General features: G+C 30.1%; 2 protein-coding genes across 2 annotated transcripts; both read right to left on the bottom strand.

Annotated features, from left to right (window-relative positions):
* Nucleotides 1-552: 552 nt before the first annotated feature.
* On the bottom strand, nt 553-7,697 carry LOC139770367 (dynein axonemal heavy chain 1-like). Its single transcript, XM_071702264.1, has 11 exons — nt 7,459-7,697; nt 6,148-6,477; nt 5,441-5,570; nt 5,209-5,385; nt 4,786-5,133; nt 3,644-3,903; nt 3,050-3,518; nt 2,289-2,613; nt 2,037-2,168; nt 1,606-1,926; nt 553-734 (listed from the first exon to the last, which is right to left on the bottom strand). The coding sequence occupies exons 1-11, from the start codon at nt 7,695-7,697 to the stop codon at nt 553-555; spliced, it is 2,913 nt and encodes a 970-aa protein (XP_071558365.1).
* A 1,702-nt stretch (nt 7,698-9,399) lies between these two features.
* On the bottom strand, nt 9,400-13,127 carry LOC139770359 (F-box/LRR-repeat protein 4-like). The gene is made up of 7 exons (XM_071702258.1): nt 12,888-13,127; nt 12,640-12,781; nt 12,094-12,547; nt 11,841-12,006; nt 11,401-11,752; nt 10,987-11,311; nt 9,400-10,801 (listed from the first exon to the last, which is right to left on the bottom strand). The coding sequence occupies exons 1-7, from the start codon at nt 13,125-13,127 to the stop codon at nt 10,402-10,404; spliced, it is 2,079 nt and encodes a 692-aa protein (XP_071558359.1). The 3' UTR covers nt 9,400-10,401.
* Nucleotides 13,128-13,775: the final 648 nt, after the last annotated feature.

Here is a 13,775-nt window from a genome sequence, read left to right as displayed (position 1 = left end):
TTAAGTTTCACGTATAAAATGTTCCAAACAACAAATGTATTGCATTAAGAAGTAACTAACAAATTGTTGGCCAACGCAATTACATTTTTAAAATATATTATTATTTTCGAAAGGTGAATATAGCCAATAGACAACATAGACACACGTTTTATACTTTAATAAATTAAAATTAACAATATATAATATATTAAAAATATTAATTCAGTATTTCGGTTTAATCAATATTTTTTAGATGTGAGATAAATAAATGTCTTGTTTAGAATTTTTGATGCTTCAACATATTGGCGAAATGGAAAAATGTACACAAAACGTGAAAATAAATTTACATATATAATGTGTTACATACGTATGGACAATCGCGAGCGTTTTTTGTAATTCGCTGCAAGTTGCGCTCTATTGTATTGAATTTACGTGATTCCACCGGCAACTGCCGATTAACATCTTCAGAAGCGAATATTGGTTCCAAATACATCCATTGCCTGTGTATACAATTTTAATATATGTACAATATATCCTAATGCAATAGCAAACAGAACTCGAGATCTAATATTGTTACTTTTGCACTTTCATCCACTGCGCAATCACTTCCTGAATTAATCTCAATTTAGCTTCCCATTCATCGATTTGACTCTCAAAAGCAGCTTTGAAAGGACTAAAACTAAGATGTTGAGTTTTAAGCATATCGTCGTCCAAGAGAGTAATGACCTCGTCAGAAATCTTTATAATATATTTATCTAAATAAAAAATTTAGAAATTATTGACTAATGTATTAAGTTATGTTTCTTAATATATTAATTTTAATATTTTAAATATAAAAGAAATATTAAACCATTTGATGCTTATTAGTTTAATTAATCTTATTGTCGCGAAGCGACCAAGTTATTCTGAGACCCGGCTTATTCGTCGTAAACCCCGCGGAAGGCCCTTTCGATTCTCGATATACCGGAATTATCACGCGCGTAACAGTAAATCGCTCAAGCAAGGCTGAGAGGCACGTACGCAAAACTTCTCGGTTCAATCTCAAAAAGCGAAGCTCGCTACGCCAAAGTTTCCTGTTAAGGAAGAACGACGCGAGTGATCGCCGCGTTATACCCTTTCGGGTAAAACAAAAACTTGGCTAAACTACGTTTATTTCGCCGCGGAAATTATTCCGCGCCTTGTGCCCTCGATCGTCTTTAAACCTAAGTAGTGCTGAGCTTGAATTCTGCTCGTCAGTGTGAACAGCTGTAGTGACGATGCAATAAAAAAAGTGATTCTAATCGGCAAGCTTTATTCCAACGCCCGCACCTCATCCCGTCAGCCTATCTATCCGCTCGCGGAATCTCGACGTGCCATTCGGCGAGTGGCCCGGCATTCAAGTTAGCCTGCTCGCGTTAGCGCAGAGACGAACGAACACCTATCTTTATTAAAATGTCAGATAACAAAGATCTTAATGTTAAATTTCTATTTTCTAAAAAATACTTTTTTATCATTTATATCACATTAAAAATTATATTTCTAATTTATATAAAAAATACAACAGATATGAAAGATATTTGATATTTGAGTTTGTTTGAAATGTATTTAAAGGTGTATAAAATTAAATAGTAAATGTTTTATACATACTTGTATTTTTATAAAGAAAAACATCCATTGTGATTGTTTTCCAATCGGTCATCATTTTATCTAGTGTACTTTCTATCAAAAATTCTTTTGCCGCAGTATCTGCGACGGCCTTTATAGTTTCCTCATGTTTTAATACATCGAGAACAAGTAAGTTCTTAAAATTCAAGGTTGACGTGAGTGCCATAGGTATACCAGTTTCTTTAGTAAGTTCCTCAAAGTGTCGATTTTTCATTCCTGGATTACGTAAAGCTTGTATTATGCCGACATAGGGCTTGAACGCTTCGATTTGATCCCTTATAGTGAACGCTATAGCAGCCATCTCTATAATCCGTGAAAAAATACATCGACAATTTCTGCATCGTCCGTTTTCTTTGTAACTTACATATAACATATTCAAAATTCAATACATTCTAAGCGAAATATCAACTTACTTGGATTCTCTTGAAATACTTTTACGCAATGCGACATAGCATTGTGTATGTCGGTTGTCACCCTTTCTATTTGACTCGCGTCGAGACTTATCAGAGGATTCTCTAACCATATTTCCTGCCATTTTAACCAATCTGCGTTTGAAAATACCATATATAATATAAAAATGCCATATATTTTACTTAATTTGTTATATTAAATTATTAAAATTGCTATAATTTTAAATTTAAAATTTTAAAATTTTTATTTGTTACCGGATGCAGTGATCCATAAGGTTTGATACGGTTCGAAATCTTTCATCAATTGATTTAATTGCTCAAATGGTATAACATCCATGCCGAATAATTTTTGTCGTTCGTTCAGCAATAAACCCGATTCTTGATAATCTTTCATTATTTTCCATATCCTCTTCACTTCTACAGCCATTTCGTGTACTTTGTTGATATCTGTTTGCAGTGTCACATTTGTAACGTTTCCTACGAGTGTGTCAATCCTCTCCGATAAAAGAATCTCTTCCTGCACTTGTACTTTATGAAATTTTTCATATTCACTGGCAAAGCGATTCGTTGCCTCTTCCATCTGTACATAGTAAGAAAGCAAGAAAGGAATTAAATCTTAAAAATTGATAAATGTAATAATTTAATTTAAAAAATATATTATTATATTATTTAAAAAGTACAGATATGATAAAATATCATACAGTTTTTAATTATTACATAACTGTAAATGAAATTAATTATTTACTGGCGCAAACATTCATTAAAAGTTTATCAGTCTTAAGAAAATCTTTTCTTATTATTAATTTTAAATATAGTACTCTACAATAATATTCTGTACTCTGATATACTCTAGTAATTTTAATAGTACATTTAGTAATCTAATCTTTTACAGATACTTGTGTGAAAATGTTAACGTAATATACTTTAAAAAAAATTTTTTTTATTATTTAATTTATTTGATTATTTATCGATCACATATTAATGCGTCTTTATATAAAATAATTGGGAAATCTTACAGATAATTGCACTTGCCGAGGAAAACCGATAGCTTGCCATTTGGCTTCGAAGTCCTGATCGGATAGATTCCACCAGAAGTGATCAAGGATATCGTATTCATACTTCAGCTTTTGTACGATTTCATTCAGATTTTTCACCGTTAGTGGTATAATCTCCATCCAATCCCGCTCTTCGAACAAGTGCTCAATATTACGTAGCGTTACCCTTAGCCTCGTTCTGATCTGCACATAATCAGACAGAACAATATCGATTTTCGTTCTAAAGCTCTCGGTAAACATAATAAGTAACTGCGTGCAACAGTTCTGTCGTTTCTGTATAAGAAATTCCCTGAGAGGACGGACATTCACGTTAAAGGGTCCTATGACAATGTCTTTCGGTAGTGCGAGCTCGAGGATCGATTTCATCTTAAAGTGGAAGGATACTTCATCTCGAACTTCCGCGGCGGTGTGATCTGCTTTTTTAAAATCCCTGCAAAAAAATGATGATCAAAAGTTATTGATATTTTTCCGCTTTGTTAATCAATTGCGTTCTCTTCTAATTTAGAAATCCAATTAAACAGTTTTCTGATATTGCCTGAAGCGATCTGAACTCACTCCACGTATTTCTCGACATCCAATTTGTAAATTCCTAAATATTGCTGATACTCGCTCGCGTATGCCTTTAGGGATATTATAGATTTCTGATAAGCGATCCTCAAGCGTTCTCGAACTTCGCAAACCTGATTTTCTAGTAAGCCGACCGAGCTAAGATAGAGATCTTTGGGAAATTTCAGGAAGGGTAACAAGAAAGGATGAACTTGTCTAATTTGATGACACTGGCTCAAAGAATTGTCTAATATAGCTATGATAATTTCCTGGAAATAAATTAACTTATTAAAACTTAGGCACACAATTTATTATAAAATTAATTTATCGAATTAACAGTAAAATTTAATTAATTTGGATGTGTGCATACTATATTTTAAACGTTTCTTAATTGTTATAAAGAATCTATAAATGAATGATTTAGTTTATAAATTAACATAAAATAATATATGTATTATATCCATACCTCAAATGATTCAAGGTCCGTTAAATAATAAGCAGTTTCATCATTCATGGCGATATCAATATTAAAGATAGGATTCATTGGAGACTTAAAGTGTGTGTTTACAAGATCATTGCCCCATACAAAATTTTCATCCACATTTAATGTACAAAGAGCTGGAGTTTCCAGTATTTCTAAATATAAGACAATCGATTTCTTTACGAGATCCCGAAGTGCATACTGTAACAATAAATAAAATAATCCATATAATAAATATCAAATGGTACTTAAAAGATGTTAAACTTTTATGGATTATAATGAGATTATACATGTATGTGGATGATATGAGATTCAATAATTTGTAGACAAATCATAGATATACATTATATTCAATATAATTTGTCAGCTAAATTATTTTTTAATAAAATTTATATTCATTTATAATTTTGTTTATAATTTCAAATATGAGCTTGAATTGACTTTTTCTATCTTACAATATCTAAATGTTTTTCTTTGCTTTCCTTAACATAGTCTGTAATACTTATTTTAAAAATATTTTTTATTTCTTTTTATTAATCGTAACATTATTCGTAATTAGAGCTATATTAACAACTTAAAATAAACATGCAATTGCATTTAAGCGCATATTTTATTGTACATATTAGAGCTAAAACAATTGTATTAAATGCAATCAAATACTTTAAGGTACCTGCATTCGATGTACAATAAGATCCATGAATCGCTTTAATTTCATTACATCATATATATCATGGTTCTTTTGCCCGAGATCAAACCATCCTTTGCCGACATCTCTTAAACACAGTCTGATCGACTGTGTAATCCTCTCCAACCACGTTTCTTTAAGATATTTTATCACTGTACTAGTCTCTTGTTGCTGTTGCGATTCGAACTCCGACAGGTGCATAGATTTTCCGTAATTCGAGACAAAGAGATTCATATTCGATATGTTGATGCATTCGACGACTACGCATCCCATAGCCTCGTATACTTCCGGCAAAACGTATAAAATTATCCGATAAAAAATATTTTTGGTCACCTGCAAGAAATCGCGATTAAATGTCTTCTCATAAAGTACACATCAACGCAAATATACGTAATTCATTGTAAATACCGCGAAGTCTTTCATTTCGGTGCATAACTTTCCCATTTCTGGTGTCTTAAGCTCGTGGATGTCATCAATTCCATTCCACATAATGAAATTAAACGTTTCCGGCTGTCTCCTTATGAGAGATCTCCACATAAGGTCGCACATAACGCGGCGATACTCCAAAATAATTTCGTCCATTAACTAAATATTAAAAATTAATTAGTAACTGAAAAAAATAAATAAGATGTATACATACGTTTGAAAGATGTTTGGATTCACATTTTAAGAAACCTTCTCGCGTGGCCGATAGGATTATAACTTTCTGTTGACTTTCATCCAGCGTCGGCATATCTTCTACTAGCATGCAATCCAAATAAAAGTGATACCTATAATTATGTGGTTTCATTATTGCGAAAAACATTCAAAGCATTTTTGTTAGAATTATTACAAAGATACAAAAGAATTAAAAGAGAATATAAAAAAATATGAAATTTATTATTCATTCTCATGCATAATACGCTTTTCTTTATTTATAGGTCTTGTAACAAAATGTGAGCTTTAAATACATATACTTATAAATTGATAAATTTATATTCTCTCTTTGCTATGTGAAATAGATACTTTAAGTATATACACATTATCAATATTTTACGTTACTACATTTTCATGAAATATTGAAATAAGGTACTAATAACAGTTTTATTTTAATTATTACAACGTAAACTATTACTAGAGGATAAAAGATATTAAACAAAAAATGTAATAGTCCTTTTCTTGTCGATTTTTAAAGCAAAAACTAGTGGATGGAAAATACAATTATTATTTCTAGTGTTTATAAGCTTATTTTGCTTTCTATATGGAAACTCTCCTACAATTTTAACTCCACAAATTAATTTTGTTCGTCATATAGTGCATAATAAAAAAATATTAAGATTACGAAGTATTTTGACCTAATAAATTAACCTAATACTAGTCTCTGCGATTTGTCTTTGTTTGATGGCAGCAGCTATCCTCTTGGCAAATTTTCTAGGATCTTCTCCAAAAAATAGGATGTATATCCTAGGCAAAAGAAATTTGCGCTTAAAACCGTCTAGAGTGAGAACAGTCCACACATTCCTTTCATTATCGTAATCCATAACGGCAGCGTGAAACCAACCAAACAAATTATTCAGTGTATTATCATTACGATCAAATAGCCATTTCTTATTTATAATCCTTTCGATAAATACTGTAGCCGGTAACGGATAACGAACACCATTGATGATGCCCAGATTTATCCATTCCTCTGCCGTTCTGTCAAATTGCAAAATAAAAAAACTATATGTAGACTGTAGACAATTACAAAGACAGTATTATATATTCAATTAACAAAAAATACTTTTGACCAATAGAAACTATATAAATTGATTATAAAAAATATATTGCTCATATAGACAGAACGTAGATATCGTAATCTTAAAACAAAATTTTATAATTCTAACTTTTAATAAATATAAGTTATCTGTGATGTATAAAAGTTTCGTCGGCGCTCCTTTAAAGTAGAAGCTCTACTTGGCATGATACTCAAGTTGCAACTTACTTTAATATGCAATATTTGCTGGAGTATATCAAATTTTTTTCTCCGGTATAAAACTATTATGAATTTATTACTAAAAACGTAGAAACGTATTGAATGTGAAATTATATTTAAACTACGATCTTCTCTTGTACTTTTCTAGAACTACTGTAATATATTTCACATCGTATAATGCCACTATAATAGCGTGAGAAAATCTCTCTTATTACTATATAAGTTATTACTTTCTACGTAGGTATTTTATAAATTAATATTTTGCTTTCAACCATTTTGTACGACAAAAATATTTTAAAAATAATTATAATACAGATGTATGCAAATAAAAAATTAGAAACAATAATTAAAAAGCAATGCTTTTTTATCATTAAATAATCTATTTTCTAAGAAAGTAGCATATATAGAAATAGTTTCTTTCACATATTTAATGTTTTACATTTCTTTCCAATTTTCTTGATATTATGAAAGTATCTATTTTTATATTCAATATGTTATATTCAACGTTTTTATAGTTACGGAATTTTTATCTTCTTTATATCTATCTTTCTATTCTTGTTCTTGTTATTATATAGGTATATATATTACATTTTTATTAATTTATGGGTTTTATTTAATTATTTTTGAATCAATTTCTTAATTGTAATTAAAGTGGTATTACTCGAGATTTGAGCATACTTATTGTATAACAGCAAAAATCTCACCTACAATCGTATTCCTCATCGTCAAACAGTTCTAATGGCAAATAACTTGTCTTGGAATACAAATCATATTTCTCTCCATAGGAAAGTAGCGGGCGAATTTTCTCAAACGGCAACATGTCGTATGACTTGACACCTTCTGCTTTTAAGGTGTCTTCTATCTTGAGATTTTTATATATTCTTCGTCTTCTTTCCATTTCAACGTTGCGCGGCGGAATGTTTGGGTCGACAGTATATGCCATTTGTACTTTTGGTAAAAAGGTTTCCGCCGGAAACGCCTGCATTCGTAAGAAAACAGAAATTTCGGAAATTATTGAATATTAGATATAAGTTTCATTTAAAATTGAATTGCATGCTAAGAATTTATATGCATTTGTTACATCAGGCTCTGATAATAAGATAAATCTTATTCAAATGGCGTAATTATGCTTTTGCATAATTATGTACTTGCGTACGATAGATTTATCTTCAGGGAAAGTCATCCATCGCTCAGCTGCGCCAAGGACAGCTTGCATTTTTTGTATTTTAATGCCTTTTACAATCGGACTATGCCGTTCGGTGAGAATTTGCCATGCGAGGTTGGTTCTTCTCGGGGCAGTAGGTAAACCAATTGGTTTTGTGCCTGTGCGATTTGTGGAATTATTTCATATAATTGATATATTTTAGAATCAAGGACGCTTTGATCTCAAATGTGATAACTATAGAAGTCTCACCCATAATAGTATCTGAATAATAATTTCTTCTAGGAAATCGAGTATTTATATCCTTGACGTCTTTAAAATCCATTTTAAAATGCTTACAATGTAAATGTGCAATCTATAATAAGACGCTTATTATTTGACTTTTTAAATTCTAACCATTATTAACATGCATATACTCGTTCTCTATGAAGTTTGTTGTATATTTCGAGAAAAGAAAAGAAAAGAATTATTATATCGAGATTACGAAACAAAGCAAAAAATAGGCGATAAAGCCTGGTGGCCTATTATGTATCTTTTCACGAAGTAAAAATGCGAAAAGTGAATAGATTTACTAGATTTCGACCAATAAAATCGTAGATACTCTTGTGAATTCTCTCACTTTTCGTATTTTTACTTCGTGAAAAAATACGTAATATAGGCCCCCAGTTCGTCGGAGAATATTTAAAATGTAACGAATGGATTATATTTAGCTATTATTTAATTATGGAAATTATGCAGTTGTTGCTATAGCTTTTCAAATTAAAGTAGAACACTACAAGCGCGTACTATACACGCGCGCCATTTAGCTTTTTTTACTATCATTACAACATTTACAACGCTATGCAATATCGCTATTTAATAATACCACATTTAATAACACCACATTAAGAAAATTTTAACGGTATATAACAACATGACTTTCAAATAACTTTATACAAAAAAATTTATATTTAAATTAATTTTGTGTTTTACGAAAAATAAATAAATTTTTAATAAATAATTAAAAACCTTAAAAAATAAAAAAAATAAATTATACATATAACGAAATAGTATACGAAATTTTTATCATACCTATTAGCTCTTTGATTATCGAGGAAAATTCTTAACTTCTTCTCTTCTTTTTCGGAAGCAGATATAAGAGGAAAGATATATGTAGATTGGAGATTAGAACAGAAAGATAGGTCGAAGTAATGTGCAATCCAATAATTAAAATATAGGAAAGTAGAATATGGATGGAGTGAATGGTTAAAGAAATAATATAAACCAAGTACACTTCTTTGCTACACAGTAAAAAATTTTGTGTCAATGGAAGTCCACTCTCAATTTTGTGTTAAAATAACTCATTTATCGTGTTATTTTTGACATTTAGAAATGTTATAAATGTCGATATAACATTTCTAAATGTCAAAAATAACACGATGAATGAGTTATTTTAACACAAAATTGAGAGTGGACTTCCATTGACACAAAATTTTTTACTGTGTATGTAGCTGGAGTTAATAAATTGTTTTATTTTAACTTCTCTCTCTCTCTCTCTCCCCCCCCCTATAATAACTTTACAGTTATTTAGATGCTTAGCATCAAAGATAAATCGAATCGATTTAATTAGGGGGAGGAAGAGAATTTTAATGTTCTAACAATAACTGTGTTTTAAGTACGACAAAGAATCGACGCGCAGTTTACTATAAATCGGAAAAAATTTGTGTACAAATAGAAATAGTATTAGGCTATTAAGATCTAAGCTCAGACCATAAATGGCAGTTTTTATTCTAATTTGATTATAAAGAATGTTCCAGACCTGGCACGTCAACCGTTAATAGTAGATTCCTGAGATTATTTTAAGACGAAAATTCTAATACCAAAATGCCGAAGCTATAATAGTATTTAAATGAGAAGTGTTTAAAGTTGATCAATCAAATTGTTCGAAATTTGCGCGCTTAGTCATGTCACATTACATCAGTACAAAATTACCTTTTTCAAAAAAAGGTAAAAAAAAGGCGCCAAGTACACACGCAATGTATGTTGTAAATCCAAAAATCTTAAATGGTAGTAGCTTTATTTCTCTCTAACAAAATAATTCACAAAATTGCGTTACCTAACTCAACCCAAGTGATATGTATAATAGCTTTATTTCTCCCTAACAAAATAATTCACAAAATTGCGTTACCTAATTCAACCCAAGTGATATGTATTTCAAAAAAAGATGTGAAATCTTTAAATTGCGCCAATTGCAAAGAGAATGTATCATGTCACATTACATAGTAGTAAAGGTGTTTTCAAGCAAATTTTCTATATGTATGTATGTATTATACATATACATATGTATCAGTTTCAAGAATAGAATTGATGCGCTTGAACCTTCACTGCTGTGCAATGTGACATGACTGAGCGCGCATATTTCGGACAATTTTATTGATCAACTTTAAACACTTCTCATTTAAAAACTATTATATAGCCTCGGCATTTTGGTATTAGGATTTTCGTCTCAAAATAAATCAAAATCAAAATCAGAATCAGAATCAGAATCAGAATCAGAATCAGAATCAGAATCACTATTGAATAATGTATCGACATCATCGAATGTATAGACGGACACATGCGGATATTTTTCCTTCCATTGGTTAACCAAATAATCTCTAATATTACACTGTATAAAATATAACTCTTGCAGTTTTGGACAGTGTTCCAAAATAACGGAATAACTCTCAGGTGTAGCAATTGTCACATCAGAAAGTTGCAACCGTTTTAAGTTTTTGCACTGCGTTAGTACTTTCAAATTGTCATCAGTGAGGAAAGTACAGCCGAAAGAAACTTCTTCCAGGCGTTGACAGGAAGAAAGTAATCTGAGCAAGCTATCAGTGACAGGAGGACATAACGTTAAGTAGCTGTAACAAAAATCATATAATCATATAATTAATTAAATCATATAATTAATATAGTTCTTTAATCGCAAAAAGAAAATTAATGTAACTTTTTCAAGATGCTTAAAATGCAAAAAAAGCAAACACAAATTTCGATTAGAAATACAGTCGCATATATTTAAAAAAATAATTAAAAAGCACACACTTACAGGGGAAGATACACCTTTCGTAAATTCTTACAGTCAGCAAGAATGTTAATAGTCTGCGATGTAACGTTCTCTATATCTACGTCTTGTAAATATATTACTTCCAAGTCCGGACACGAATTTTTCAACTCAATTGCAACTGTGCATGTGTTTATACGGTATCCAGGTTCAAAATATAACTCACGCATCCGTTGATTTTTTTGCAGTATTTTGCAAAGACGTTGAGTTTCTATAACTGTATCACAAAGATCTAAATGTTCCAAACCCTTCAGCTTCTCGAGATACGAAAATCCTTCGTCGTCTATACGACAGTTAGATAGGCCCAATTCTAAAAAAATATGTATTAGTTACATGCAATTTACCTATAATCTTGACAATCATATATATATATATATATATATATATATTTATACATACGTTTCAAATTTTTGCATATCTCTGAAATTTTATACAAGGCTTGACCGTTGACAGATGGACAATCATTTAATCTTAAGTGCGTTAAACGCCTGCCGCAATAACCAAGAAATTTTACGAAATCCCTAACATCAAATGCGCTTGCTGTAAGATCCAATTGTTGCAAATACCCACATCTAGATGTAAAATAACAAAATTTATCACGCATATAGCTGCGAACATACGCACATCGTATGTTCAATCGCGTATAGAGTTCAGGGTCTTGTATTAAATTATTAAAGCGTTTATCTACATATCGCATGTGGTATAACGTCGTCAAATCTAAGTTTTTAAATATGTTTAGTAGTATTTCATTCTGCAAAGATAAAATATAAACCTGTAATACACGAGATAACATTGCAATAATTGTTATTATGAGAAATAGACTTCTTAGAATACTTTACAGGTAGCTCAGAAAAACTGCAACGTGATAACGCTTTGGATTCATCCAAAGAGAGTTTCATATTTTGTTCATTATTCGAATATCTTTTTGATAAAAGACAACGCGAGTATCTCAGTCCAAGAGGTTGCACATCACCAGAGATTTTGACTTGAAAAGTTTCCATATCGCTGCAAATAACATCGCAACATTTTCATTATTAACAGAATTAACAGAAAAAAATATTGAATATTACTTAATGTCAACAATTATAATACCTTTTAGAAATAGTGCAATATTTACGAAAATTCTCTTGCAGATGGACTATATCCAGATGCACATTTCTTAAATCTGCTGTTAAATTATTATCCTCATGATATGGAGAATACATGGAGTGAATTTGTGTTAACATCTGATTTAAACTATTGTCAGGATTTCTAGGAAGGATCAAATCTGATGTACCGATAAGCATCACAGCATCTAGCTTTGTGTGAGATTCAGGAATACTGTTTTTAAATATTAGTCTAAGCATTTTGGTTTTGAACTTGCACGGATGCGATAAGGGTGGGGAAAATAATCTTGATGTCGGGTGCATAGTCTTAGACGGTCCATTCCACAACCGAATCCACTTATTAAGAGGATCTTGAGCCAAAATTTGAATTACGTTACCAGGATTATATATTTCGTAAATAGACACTTTGATTGGATATACAGCTTCATGAAACTCAATATCTAAAATGAAAAATATAATTATATCTCTTCTCAACATGTAAAAACATATCTTCTTTAGCAATATCTTTATTATTAATTCAAATATTACATACCTAAATAATTATTTTTGTAACTTGAATCACTCGAATCACTCGAATACTCTCTGCAATCTATAAAATCATTAAAATCAAGCCATCTCATAGGTTCTTTGTTTTGCCATGGAGATGTTGAGATATCGACATCTTTATAAGTTCTCTGAATTAAAAAGTCAAAAAGTGTCAAGTACTATAAACTTTTGTAAGTTTAAATTGCGATTACTTTCTACAAGACAATAACAGATAATGTCAGGAAATACACATACCACATCTTTTCCAATGAAAAATGGTAAATGAACTAGTTCTCCATAGTTTGAAAATTTGGGTGGTCCAATTATGTCAGGAGCAGTAACATATATGCTAATATTCTGGTTCATATAAGTATATCTGTTTTTCACAAATTGATAGATAAAGTCAACACTATTTTCCTCTTCTACGGATACTCTGCCGATATAGGGATATCGGTTACAATCCTCGCAATATAATGGTTGATAATGGGATGTCATATTTTCTCTCTAAAAAAAATGTATATATATATAGAAAAAAATTCTTGTTTTTAACACATGTTTAAAAAAATGAAATGTCATGTATTTATAATTATAGCATAAAGATTATATAATCTAAGTTTAACTTGCGTCCATTCACATTACTAGTACTGTCATTTTTATTTGCATATGTACGTAACGTAAATTATAGATTTTTGGTACTGGCAGTGAATATTAGAATGTAGCCCTTGTAGAGAAAGATTTCAATTAACAAAACAAATCTTGTTCTGCAGAACAATATATTATTCTCTTCAGAGAGTAATATATATATATATATCTCTGTAGAGAATAATATATAAGGTATCTATTTCTGAAAACATTAATTTTTACCTAAACTATTTTTTTAACTTTTTTATTAACAAATTGTATTCTATTTCTCTTCTATTATAAAATATTATGTACATACATAAAATTTAAAGTATGTCAGTTAAACTCAAAAATTTCTTTACTATTCTATCAGTTTTTATAACAGAATGAATTGATAATAAATAATTATTTCACATATTTTAATTTGTGATTTTAAATTTATATTCTTTATAACATTTTTTTATTTCTCATGTAATAGATATATGTATTTATAAATTTATTATAAATATCGTGATTTATATA

Source organism: Temnothorax nylanderi, unplaced genomic scaffold (genome assembly GCF_030848795.1).
Source record: "Temnothorax nylanderi isolate EJ_2023f unplaced genomic scaffold, tnyl_v1.0 TNYL_tig0029_pilon, whole genome shotgun sequence".
Taxonomy (NCBI): Eukaryota; Metazoa; Arthropoda; class Insecta; order Hymenoptera; family Formicidae; genus Temnothorax; species Temnothorax nylanderi.
Note: the sequence above shows the minus strand (reverse complement) of the source record. Positions and strands in the feature narration are given on the sequence as shown.

Bases quoted from the DNA above. Each gene is read 5' to 3' on its own strand.
- LOC139770367 (XM_071702264.1), bottom strand. From the start codon at position 7,697: ATGGCATATACTGTCGACCCAAACATTCCGCCGCGCAACGTTGAAATG. The intron at 5,571-6,147 runs GTTAATTTATTA...ACATAATTATAG, and splicing joins ATCGCAGAGACTAGTATTAG to GTATCACTTTTATTTGGATT. The intron at 2,169-2,288 runs GTAACAAATAAA...TTTCAAACGCAG, and splicing joins CTTATGGATCACTGCATCCG to ATTGGTTAAAATGGCAGGAA.
- LOC139770359 (XM_071702258.1), bottom strand. From the start codon at position 13,127: ATGACATCCCATTATCAACCATTATATTGCGAGGATTGTAACCGATAT. The intron at 12,782-12,887 runs GTATGTGTATTT...TTTTTAATTCAG, and splicing joins TTTTCATTGGAAAAGATGTG to AGAACTTATAAAGATGTCGA. The intron at 11,312-11,400 runs GTATGTATAAAT...ATATTTTTTTAG, and splicing joins GATATGCAAAAATTTGAAAC to AATTGGGCCTATCTAACTGT.